The 12,912-nt window shown below is 50.5% G+C and overlaps 1 protein-coding gene across 1 annotated transcript; it reads right to left on the reverse strand.

Moving 5' to 3' along the window:
• Positions 1 to 353: 353 nt before the first annotated feature.
• PRRT1B (proline rich transmembrane protein 1B) lies at positions 354 to 9,645 on the reverse strand. Its single transcript, XM_009457543.5, has 3 exons — positions 8,939 to 9,645; positions 7,715 to 7,858; positions 354 to 5,808 (listed from the first exon to the last, which is right to left on the reverse strand). The coding sequence occupies exons 1-3, from the start codon at positions 9,521 to 9,523 to the stop codon at positions 5,659 to 5,661; spliced, it is 879 nt and encodes a 292-aa protein (XP_009455818.4). The 5' UTR covers positions 9,524 to 9,645; the 3' UTR covers positions 354 to 5,658.
• Positions 9,646 to 12,912: the final 3,267 nt, after the last annotated feature.

The raw sequence follows: 12,912 nt of genomic DNA on the forward strand, positions 1-12,912 counted from the left end.
AAAAAAAAAAAAAAAAAAAAAAAATAGAGCTCTGGAACCTATTCTAGGCTGGTGGCAGATCTAACTGTGAAAATAAGCAATGAGGCCAGGCACAGGAAGGCAACGGTTGCTCACGCCTGTAATCCTAGCACTTTGGGAGGCCGAGGTGGGTGGATCACTTGAGGTCAGGAGTTCAAGACCAGCCTGGCCAATATGGTGAAACCCTATCTCTACTAAAAATATAAAAATTAGCCGGGCGTGGTGGCAGGCACCTATAATCCCAGCTACTTGGGAGGCTGAGGCAGAAGAATCGCTTGAACCCGGGAGGTAGAGGTTGCAGTGAGCCGAGATGGCACCACTGCATTCCAGCCTGGGTGACAGAGCGAGACTCCAACTCAAAAATTAAAAAAATAAATAAATAAAAATAAAGCTTCTAAATCTAAAAGACATTATAAGAGCATCTTCATGTCCTATGAGTACAGAAATTTTATTAAGCCACAAAAGCCACTGAAATACCCCTACACACATACTATTTACAAAGGAAAAGATAAGTTTGACTACCTTAAAACTGAGAACTTTTCAGCTGGACACAGTGGCTCACGCCTGTAATTCCAACACTTTGGGAGGTCAAGGCGGGCGGATCACGAGGTTAAGAGATCAAGACCATCCTGGCCAACATGGTGAAATCCTGTCTCTACTAAAAATACAAAAATTAGCCAGGCATGGTGCAGGCACCTGTAATCCCAGCTACTCAGGAGGCTGAGGCAGGAGAATCGCTTGAGCCTGGAAGGTGGACGTTGCAGTGAGCAGAGATTGCACCATTGCACTCCAGCCTGGGTGACAGAGCGAGACTCCATCTCAAAAAAAACAAAACTGAGAACTTTTCATCAGATGACACCATTAAGAATGAAAAGGGAGGGAGGCTGAGGCCGGAGAATCACTTGAACCCGGGAGGCAGAGGTTGCAGTGAGCAGAGATCACGCCATTGCACTCCAACCTGGGCGACAAGAGTGAGACTCTGTCTCAAAAAAAAAAAAAAAAAAAAGTGAAAAGGGAAGCTACCAATTGAGAAAGGATGTTTGCAATACTGTATCTAACGTAGGACTCATCCCAAATACATACAGAACTGCTCTAAAACAAAGACAGTCAAACATAAAAATGGGCACAAAACTTGAACAGGCACCTCGTAAAAAGAGATATCCAAATAGCTGATAAACATGATAAAAGGCTAGGCCAGGTGCAGTGGCTCACACCTGTAATCCTAGCGCTTTGGGAGACCAAGACAGGAGGATTGTTTGAGGCCAGGAGTTCAAGACCAGCCTGGGCAACATAGACTCTTGTCTCTTTTAAAAAAAAAATTTAAAAATCAGCCAGATGTAGCAGTGCACACCTGTGGTCGCAGCTACTTGGGAGGCCAAAGCAGGAGGATTGCTTAAGCCCAGGAATTCCAGGTTACAGTGAGCTGTGAACATGCCACTGCACTCCAGCCTGGGGCAATGGAGTGAGACCCTTGTCTGTATTTAAAAAAAAAAAAATGATAAAAGCCTAAATATTATTAGTCATCAGAGAGATGTAAATTAAAACCAAACAGAAATACTACTATGCACATACCAGAAGAGGTAAAACGTAAAAGACTGACAAATCCCAGGGGCTGATGAGGATGGGGAGCCACTGGAACTCTCATTCATTGCTGGTGGGGCGTCTCGTTTACTTTTAATGTTAATATACTCACAAGCTATGCTCAGAAAAACCCTTTTTCACCACTCTCTCAACCACCTCTGAATGATTCTAAGAAATATTTTCGTATCTCTTAAATCAGGACGCACTCTAATTTAATGACAGTTTTTTCTCAGTTGCACTCAACATTTCAGATTTGCAGGAGCTACCTCTCCTTCATGGCACTTTAGAATAGTTTGCAGCTACATTATCTGCTAAATGTCTGTATCCCATGTTGGACTGCTAGCTCCAGGAAAACAGACCTTTCCTTCTTCATGACTGTGAATCCAAAAACTAGAATTTCTGGGTCAAAAGCCGTGCATGTTTTTTCTTATTTTTTGAATTCACAATACATCCTATTTTAAAATTCAGCAATGCATTGCACAAACCCTCCTCATCACATTCTGTACCCAAAGGCAGCCACTATCAGCAATTTGGAATAAATCCTTCAGACTCTATTCTTTGCATGCATATGTCCATAGTTATATGGCCATGCATACATGACAGGAACATTATATGTATATAAATAATAAATATGCAAATCAATAGTGATAAGCAGTTAAAAGTGCAAAAATTTTAAATTCCTCTCACATACATACTCTTTTTTTTTTTTTTTTTTTTTTGAGACATGGTCTTGCTCTGTCACCCAGGCTGGAATGCAGTGGCATGATCACAGCTCACTGCAGCCTCAACATCAGGCTCAAGCAATCCTCACACTCTAGTCTCCCAAGTAGCTGGGACTACAGGCCCATGCCACAATACCTGGCCTTTTTTTTTTTTTTTTTTTTTTCCTGTAGAGATGATCTTGCCATGTTGCCCAGGCTAGTCTCAAACTCCTGGACTCAAGCACTCCTCCCACCTTGGCCTCCCAAAGTGCTAGGATTATAGGTGTGAGCCACCATGCCTGGCCCATACATACATTAGTAACAGATACCATCAGTCTCCTTTCCACAAAGATTATGGCAATACATATCCACTAGTAATAAATGTGAGAGTCAGCAGTCCCTCTGCAACTCTAGATGTGTTCAACTTTTCTAATTCTTTCACAATCCAGTGGGTAAAAATCATATCTCATGATTTAAATCTGCATGTTCCTGATATATAGGACTCAAATCAATCAATCTTTCCCTCTATGGTTTTCTAGATTTTAAGAGGCCTCCCGTTTCCATACTGCCCCAGCACCCTGAAGTTACACACATATTTTCCTAAGCCGTATTATGATTAGAGCTTCATTTTATACTTAGCTCTTTAATCCATCTTGAATTTATTTTTGCATACAATATTAGAATAATTATTTTTTCCAACCAGATAGCAACTCTGCTTATTAGGAACCTTCTTTTACTCAATTAAAATGCCATTTTTAGCAAGTGCTAACTTTCCACATATACTGGTAATGTTTTCTAGATTTTCAATAATTTTTCACTGATTTAACTCTATGGCAATGCCATGCCATTTTGATTATTATAGCTTTATGGTCAGTTTTAATATCTGGTGAAGAAAGTCTCCTCTCATTCAACTTAAAAAAAGATTAGCAATCTTTGCATATTTTTCCTTCCAAATTAATTTTAAAATAATTTTTGTCATTTATTTAAAGCTTGGTTTTCTTGCCAGAATTGTATTAAATCTCTATCTAAAATATCTATAAAAAATAGATATTTGTATATTACATCTTCTACCAGGATATTTTGTTGTTTATTTTTGGTCTTTTGGTATTTTTTATCTTTTTTTTGTGTGTGTGTGTATTTCGAGATGGAGTCTCACACAGTCAGCCAGGCTGGAGTGCAGTGGCACAATCTCAGCTTACTGCAACCTCTGCCTCCAAAGTTCAAGCGATTCTCCTGCCTCAGCCACCCGAGTAGCTGGGATTACAGGTGTGCACCACCGTGCTTGGTTAATTTTTGTATTCTCAGTAGAGATGTTTCGTCATGTTGGTCAGGCTGGTCTCGAACTCCTGACCGCAGGTGATCCGCCCACCTCAGCCTCCCAAAGTGCTGGGATTACAGGTATGAGCCACTGCACCTGGCCTTTTGGTAGTTTTTTAAAATAATTTTCTTAATTTGGTTTCCAGATCTTTTGTTAAGTTATTCCTAAATTTTACTGTTGTTATCACTATTATAAGTTGAATTTTAAATTTTTCCAAGTGTACCTGGTTATTACTATCACTTTTGTATATTTATTTTGTATCCAACCACTTTACTGAGTTATCTTACTAGTTCCATGTTTTTAATTGACTCTTGGATAGTCTAGCTAGGTAATAATTTTTTGTCTCTTCTAGTTTTCATACTACAAATTTCACTTTTTTATTTTTTGCATTAGCTGGAACTTCACAACAATGTCAAATAATAGAGACACCAGGGGGCATCCATGTCATGATCCTGGTTTTAATGCCTTTTAGTAGTTTTGATAATTTCCCACTTTGCTATTGGTTTGAGAACCAGCTTCAGCATCACTGGGGAGCTTATTAGAAATGCAGAACCTCAGGCCCTGCTTACTGAACAAAAATCCACAGAGTCTCCAGGCTGCTCATGACTTATTTCCTCATGCCTGCCTCTCCAGCTTTCTGGAGGAGGGACTGGGCTGGGCTGGGCCATTCTCCTGTTTCAGCCCCTGGTGCCAGAGCACCGAGGCTGCTCTGAAACCAACTGATTTAGCTTGAGCTATCAATCTTGTGTGGCTCAGCTGGGGGTCCCCTTCCTCCTCTGTCTGCAATGGTTGTTTGTTTTTGAGGCAGAGTCTCACTCTGTCACCCAGGCTGGAGTGCAGTGGCACAATCAGCTCACTGCAACTTCTCCCTCCCGGATTCAAGCAATTCTCCTGCCTCAGCCTCCCGAGTAGCTAGGATTACAGGCACCTGCCACTACGCTCGGCTAATTTTTGTATTTTTAGTAGAGACAGGACTTCGCCATGTTGGCCAGGTTGGTCTTGAACTCCTGACCTCAGGTGATCCACCCACCTCGGCCTCCCAAACTGCTGGGATTACAGGTGTGAGCCACCTCGCCTGGCCTCTGCAATAGTTTTGAATCTTGTTAAAATGCAGGTTCATTCTTGGGACCACAGCTAGTGGGACTGGGGTGTCAGGAATCTGATGCCAGAGTCATAGGTACGGTTCTACAGGCTGGCCGAGGGATCTTGGTGCAAGTGCTCCCCAGTCAGGGTGGTCCTCGTCAAATGAGCACCCAGCTGATCCTCTATCATTGGGTAGTTCTTGCCAGCACTGCCTCTATGCCAACAGCATCTCAGAGAGGAGTGGGTAGGGTGCCCTGGAGCCCAACTGTGGACAGATGTTGCCATTGGCCCTGGAAGAGAGCCAGGAAGTGTCCCCAAAGTAGCAGTGTGAAGCTCCGCACGGATGTGTCACTTTCTGTTGATTGACCAGACAGAGTGGCCCTGGTTTCTGGATGTAGGGTCAGCATGAGGGACCCTGTCTCCTGGGATGGGGAAGGGATAGGGGAACAACCAGCCGGAAGTCACCATGCTCCACTCTCCCGCAGGGAAAGGTAATACTGGCATCCTGATCGCCTAAGCTGGGCTGGAGGTTGGGTGGGGGGTGGAGGTTGCAGTGTCCTTCCAGATGGCTCTGAAGACAGTGAAGGCTTTGGTCCCTACGATGGCCTCCCAAGAGCACAGATGAAGGCAAGAGGAGTCCCAGGAAGGCCTTGAGAGGAGGCACCTAGGAAATGGGGCTCTGGTGGGCTCCTGTCCCACGGCTGGGGCCGGGCTCTGGAGACACCTTGGATTAGGACACTGACTGAGGCTCCAGTGGGCCACCTGTGGAGGCTGAGGAGGCTGAGGGCCAGCCACAAGTCAGTTGAGGGTTGCCAAGCCTGCCCTCTTCTGGCCCCCAGATTCCCTCTGCAGGCAAGAGCTGGCCACCGGCAGGGATCTGAGTCCAGAGAAAGGGTCTGGCCTGGCCAGTTTTCCGTGGACATTCCGGCATCCGGCACCTCCGCAAGAGCCACAGCCTCAGGGAAGGTAGAGTGCCACCACCACGTAGATGACCCAGCTGGTAGACACGAAGACTCCGAAGAGCAGGCTGAAGAGCACCAGCGAGCGGGCCTTCCGCGAGGCCTCCTCAGCCTGGGCCAGGTCGCCCCTGCCCAGGGCTGCACGGGCCTGCAACGAGACAGGGCAGGAGGGGGCGGTGGGAGCGAACAGGGAGCCCCCACTCCCTCCCAGTGCGATTGAGGGCTAGGCCCAGTTCCACAAACTGAGAAACTGACATGCTGAAAAGGTCAGGGACCTGCCAGGCCCACAGCTCGAAAGGGGGCAGGCGTGATGGCAGCGGCGGCCGCCAGCCATCAGGCGCTTGTCACGCTCAGCACTGACAGTTGCCCTCAGCTTCAACCTCTACCATCCTTGCAGCAGCCCTGAGGCTGACCCCACTTTGCAGATATGGAAACAAAGGCTCAGAGAAGTTAAGTGACCTATCCAGGGTCACAACACTAATGGTGGAGCCAGAATTCACCAGCAGGCAGCAACCTCTCAAGTCCCACCTCTGAGTTGTCCTGAGAGCTGCCTTCTGCTTATGGCTGGGGGCTTGAACAGCAGAGTCAAGCCAGGGCTGAGTCCAGGTCAGCCTTGAGCATAGGCCCCCAGAGGCTTGCCTGCTTTTGTTTGTTTTTTTCTTGAGACAGAGTCTTGCTCCGTCTCACAGGCTAGAGTGCAGTGGTGCGATCTCAGCTCACTGCAACCTCCACCTCCTGGATTCAAGTGATTCTCCTGTCTCAGCCTCCTGAGTAGCTGGGACTAAGGTGCCTGCCCCCATGCCCGGCTAATTTTTGTATTTTTAGTAGAGACGGGGTTTCACCATATTGGTCAGGCTGATCTCGAACTCCTGACCTCAGGTGACCCACCCACCTCAGCCTCCCAAAATGCTGGGGTTACATTTGTGAGCCACCATGCCCAGCCCTGCTTCTGTCTCTATTAGAGTGTCATCACATTGGCATTTTTGAATCCCAAGGGCCTAATAAATAGATGAATGGATAGAGGGATGGGTGGGTGGGTGGGTGGGTGGATGGATGGATGGATGGAGAGTAGAGAGATGATGGGTGGGTGGGTGGGTGGATGGATGGATGGATGGAGAGTAGAGAGATGATGGGTGGTAGGTGGGTGTATGGATGAGTAGATGGATGGATGAATAGAGGGATGGATGGATGGGTAGGGATTGGTGGGTGGGAGAGTAGGCAGATGGATGAATAGTGGGGTGAGTGGATGGAAGATGGTAGATGGATAGTAGATGGATGGTAGATGGATGATGGATGGATGATGGATGGATGGAGGCTAGAGAGATGGTGGATGGGCCAGGCACGGTGGCTCACGTCTGTAATCCCAGCACTTTGGGAGGCTGAGGCAAGTGGATCACCTGAGGTCAGGAGTTCAAGACCAGCCTGGCCAACATGGCAAAACCTCATCTCTGCTAAAAATACAAAAAATTAGCTGGGCATGGTGGTGGGCGCCTGTAATCCCAGCTATTCGGGAGGCTGAGGCAGGAGAATCACTTGAACCCAGAGGGTGGAGGTTGCAGTGAGCCGAGATCACGCCATTGCACTCCAGCCTGGCAACAGAGCAAGACTCTGTATCAAAAAAAAAAAAAGAGAGATGGTGGATGGGTGGGTGGATGGATAAATGGGTGGGTGAATAGATGGGTAGCTACAGAGATGGAGAGATGGGGTGGATGGATAGATGAGATGAGCATAGGAATGAATGAGCAGATTGTACCCCCTTTAAAACACAAGCCTCCACTGGAATGGGCAGCACATTGGGTCTTATCAGTCATTCACACCTTTACCGTGAATTGTTTTGGCCAAACATTCCACAGCACATTTTGAATAGTTGGGGGCAGAGACAGGAGGAGCAAGGACCCCACAAACAACTTGGCTCTGACTTCCCAATTCCCACCCCCCTCCAGAGGGAGAGACACCAGAGACCGTGTTGCTGGAAGAGGGGCTCTGTGGACCCACTGGGGCGCCAGTGGCTGCGTGCTAGGAGAGGCTGTGCCCAGGGCCGCCCCCACACCTACCTCGTGGGAGTAGACGATGGCGATGAGACCGGTGAGCAGACAGCAGAAGAGGGTCACCAGCACTGACTCCATCATGTAGTCCTTTGGCAGGGGCCTGTGCTCCACCGTGGCAGGGCCTGGCACGCCAGCCATCGGGCCATTGTACTGTGGGGGCAGAGCCACAGTGGTGAGGGAGCTGGCCCAGCTTCTGGACAACAGAGTGAGTGAGAAGGCCAGCCAGGCCATGCAAGCTCTCTCACTCAGTCCCCCAAGCCCCCACCCACTGAGGCTGCAATTCACGGAGGGGTTGGGTCAGGGTGCCCCTCTGCCCTCTCCCTCTTGCACCCCTGGCCACTCAGCCCCGCTGAGCCCTCAGTCCCGCTGAGCCCTCAGTCCCGCTGAGCCCTCAGTCCTGCCCTCTACCATTGGCTCAGTCCAGGGTCCAGCCTCTGTGATATCTCTATCGTCCTCACTGGGCTCGCCACCCCTCCCTGGGGGGCCTCCAGTCTTTCCCCCACAGGCAGCCCAGGGCTTTTGTTTATTTTTATATTTTTATTTTTGTTTTTATTTTGGAGGCAGAGCCTTGCTCTATCACTCAGCCCGGACTGCAATGGTGTGATCTCGTCTCACTGCAGCCTCAACCTCCCTGTCTCAAGCAATCCTCCTGCCTCAGCCTCAAGAATAGCTGGGGCTACAGGCGTGCACTACCATGCCCGGCTAATTTTTTTACGTTTAGTAGAGATGAGGGCTCACTATGTTGCCTAGGCTGGTCTGGAACTCCTAAGCCCAAGCCATCTGCCTGTCTTGGCCTCCCAAAGTGCTGGGATTACAGGTATGAGGCACCGTGCCCGGACTGTTTTGTTTTTAAAGAAAATCTAATCAAGTCACCTCCTGCCCAAAGTTTCTGGGGTCCCTCACCTCGGGTTCCACCTTCCTCCCCTCCCTACCAAGCCAAACAAGCCTGCACCATCCCCAGAACGCCCAGTCTCGACCCCTCCACGCCTGTGCGGTGTCCTCTGTCCAGGGCGCCAGTCGTTCTCTTTGCCTTAGCCCTCCTATTCATCCTCCAAAACCCCGCTCAAATGCCCCCACCTCCAGGGAGCCTCCCGGACTCGCCCGCCCCCAGGCCAAGGTGGCCTTTCCTCCTCTGCAAGGACAGAAGTGACCTCTCGGCCTCCGCACGGGCGCCCCCGACCACGCGCAGACAGCACGGAGGGGAGCGCGCCCAGGGCGGCAGCCACTCACCACGGGGAAGGGGAAGGCGGCCCCGGCGGGCGGCGAGAAGAGCGCGGGCGGCGTGGGCGCGGCTGGGTAGAGCTGGGCGGGCGGCGGGAAGAGCGCAGACGGCGCGGGCTGCAGGACCACGGGCACCTGCGGGAAGGGCGGGTACAGCAGCGGCGCGGCCTTGGGGTCCGGCGGCGCGTAGGGCGGGGGCTCCCCAACGAAGCCGATGTGGGGGGCGCCGCCGGCCGCCGCCTTGGAAACTGGCCCGGCCTCGCCCGCCGCCTGGGCCGGGGCGTCCTCCGGGGCGGGCTCGCTGCCCCCTGCGACCCCGTCCTCGCTGGGCGCCCCGTCCTCGTCCAGGGTCCGCGGGCGGCGCGGGAGCTGCGGGAGCGCGGGCTGCGCGGGCATCTGGGGATCCTCGGGGGCGGCGGGCTTCGCGGGGCTCCGGGGGTCCTCGGGGGTGGCGGGGCTGCCGCCCCCTTTCGTGTCGGACCCTAGAAAGAAATGGCAGCGGTCGTGAGCAAGAGGCCGCCGGGCTAGGTGGGACGTCGCTGGTCCCGCAGTTCCCACGAACCAAGCTCCCAGCCCTCTGCAGCTGGGCCTCATAGGATCTTGACGCAAAGGGACTAGAAAACAGGCCCAGAGGGGCCACCTGCCTTGCTGGAGTCACACAGACTGAGCGGCTCATCTGGGTGGGAACCCAGGCTGCTGACCCCGCCCCTCCACGCACTGCCCCACCCCCTTTCCTTGGCAGATGGCCTTTATTGGGAGGTAGTTTCACCCCCAACTAAGGCCTTTATGTCAAAGCTAATTGGACCAGAAAAGGAGAATCAGCCCAGGGAAGCCCTTGATTGGCTGTCCTGAGATACACTTCCAATGAAGGGGACGCCTACCTGAGGAGATGAGCTGAACCAATTAGATTCTTGGCTTGCAGTTGTAGGGGAGGGGTGAGGTGCCCAGGAGCTGCCAAACTGTAGCTAGAGTAACATGGTGGAGCCAGGAGGTCACTAAGGGCCATATGCACACTGAGAATGGACACCAGAATATACAGGGCCCAGCAGCTTGAAGCCAGGGCTCAGAGCCTCAAAGCTGCCCAGCTGCCTTGCTCCCGACCCAGGCCCTGGCCTTCAGCACCCAAAGATAGGTCCTGGTGGTGCCTGGTCAGGTCCCAACAAATTCTTAAGGTCCCCTGCACCTCCTGAGAGCATCCCGACCAGCTGAGCACCAGAGGGCCTCAGGCAAGGGTACAAGGAAGGCCCTGGAAGAGAATCGCAGAGTGGCCTCCCCTGACCTGCGTGGGCATTCAGGCCTCACAGCAGAAGTGGGCAGCCCAGAGCCAGGGGTCTGGCTTTGGAGGTCCATTTCCTAAGTGTCCTTAAGGGTTATAAAAGGCAGAGGGATGAGTGAAACAGACATCACACAGACATCTCAGTAGGGGTGGGAGGACCCTTCCTGAAGTCCCCCACGGGTGGAGGCAGGGATCCTTGCCAGAGTGATCCCAATGGCAGGGAATGATGAGCCCCTGGGCGTGTCCTGCCTCAACCCCCTCCCAGCAGCTAGGGGCTCACTCATGGCCCCTGCACCCCATACACCTGCCATGCTGTTTATACCTCCACACCTTTACCTGTGATGTTCCCTCTGTTTCTCCACCCCTTGGATCTGGGCTTGACCATGTGACTTGCTTTGCACAATGGCACATTGACAAACATTTTGTAAGCAGAAGCTTTAAAAACCTTTCTCTCCAGGTTAACAGGGGCTGGGGCTGGGGAGTTAGTGTTTCAAGGGTGTAGAGTTTCTGTTTGGGAAGATGAGAAAGCATCCCAGAGATGGATAGTGGTGATGCCTGCACAACAATGTGAGTGTTCTTAATGCCACTGAATCGCACACTTAGAAGTGGTTCAAATGGTAAATCGTATGTTATACGTATTTAGCACCATTTTTTAAAAGCATGTCTTTCCAGCTGATGACAACTGAAAAGTCTAGACACAATACAAAAAGGAAGCATCTGAGGTCACTGAAAGACAAACAAAAGCAGGGAGGTTGCGGAGTGGAGTCAAAACTTAGAGAATGGCCAGGCACGGTGGCTCACGCCTATAATCCCAGCACTTTGGGAGGCCGAGGCAGGTGGATCATCTGAGCTCAGCAGTTCGAGACCACCCAGGGCAACATGATGAAACCCCGTCTCTGCTAAAAATACAAAAAAAAAAAAAAAATTAACCAGGTGTGGCAGCACAAGTGTCTAGTCCCGGCTACTTGGGAGGCTGAGGCAGGAGAATTGCTCAAGCCCCAGAGGTGAAGGTTGCAGTGAGCCGAGATCGCACCGCTGCACTACAGCTTGGGCTACAGAGTGAGACTCCGTCTCAAAAAAAAAAAAAAAAACCTTAGAGGTTGGGCTCCCCCGCAAACTGCATGTGCAGGAGACAAACCCAGACCAGCCTAACAAAAACTCTGAAAACTGACCCAAGTTTGGAAATGCCACTCATAGAAGGTGAAACAGAACTTCTGGCCTGAAACTACGCAGGCTGACTGCCTCCTGAAACCAAACAAACCCGCCTTCTCCAGGGAATTGTAACAGGACCAAGAATCTACACAACATACTATTCACAATGTCCAGGACACAATCCAAGACTGTTCGCCATACAGTGACCAATGCTCAAAGGAAAAGACACTCAGCAGATGCCAACCCTGAGATGACCTGATATTGGAATTTTCAGAAAAAGCAGCCATTATAACTATGCTCCATGAGGTCAAGGTAAACACACTTGGCCAGACATTGTGGCCTCCTCACAGGAGGGTGCAGTGAGCTGTGATTGAACCACTGCACTCCAGCCTGGACTACAGAGTGAGACCTTGTCCTCTCTAAAAGGGGGAAGTGGCATGTGACAAACTTTCCATGCCTCCATTTCCTTATCTGTAAAGTGAAGATAAATCACAGTAATAATCATTTTTAGAGAGGCGAACATGGCTGGATGCGGTGGCTCACTCCGGTAATTCCAGCAGTTTGGGAGGCCGAGGCGGGTGGGTCAGTTGAGGTCAGGAGTTCCAGACCAGCCTGGCCAACACAGTGACACCTCGTCTCTACTAAAAATACAAAAATTAGCCAGGTGTGGTGGCGGGTTTCACTCGCATCCGTGTGACGAGACCACCAAACAGGCTTTGTGTGAGCAATAAAGCTTTTGAATCACCTGGGTGCAGGCAGGCTGAGTCCAAAAAGAGAGTCAGCGAAGGGAGATAGGGGTGGGCAGTTTTATAGGATTTGCGTAGGTAAAGGAAAATTACAGTCAAAGGGGGTTGTTCTCTGGCGGGCAGGAGTGGGGGTCACAAGGTGCTCAGTGGGGGAGCTTTTGAGCCAGGATGAGCCAGGAAAAGGAATTTCACAAGGTAATGTCGTCAGTTAAGGCAGGAACAGGCCATTTTCACTTCTTTTGTGGTGGAATGTCATCAGTTAAGGCAAGAACCGGCCATCTGGATGTGTACATGCAGGTCACAGGGGATATGATGGCTTAGCTTTGGCTCAGAGGCCTGACATTCCTGTCTTCTTATATTAATTAGAAAAATAAAACAAAATAATGTTGAAGTGTTGGGGTGGCGAAAATTTTTTGGGGGTGGTATGGAGAGATAATGGGCGATGTTTCTCAGGGCTGCTTCAAGCGAGATTAGGGGCGGCATGGAAACCTAGAGTGGGAGAGATTAAGCTGAAGGAAGATTTTGTGGTAAGAGGTAATATGTGTGGGGTTGTTAGAAGGAGCATTTGTCGTATAGAATGATTGGTGATGGCCTGGATGCGGTTTTGTATGAATTGAAAAACTAAACGCAGGTCGGGCGTGGTGGCTCACACCTGTAATCCCAGCATTTTGGGAGGCTGAAGCAGGCGGATCATGAGGTCAGGAGATTGAGACCATCCTGGCTAACACGGTGTAACCCCGTCTCTACTAAAAATACAAAAAATTAGCGGAGCATGGTGGCGGGCGCCTGTAGTCCCAGCTACTTGGGAG

This window comes from Pan troglodytes, chromosome 11 (assembly GCF_028858775.2).
Source record: "Pan troglodytes isolate AG18354 chromosome 11, NHGRI_mPanTro3-v2.0_pri, whole genome shotgun sequence".
Taxonomy (NCBI): Eukaryota; Metazoa; Chordata; class Mammalia; order Primates; family Hominidae; genus Pan; species Pan troglodytes.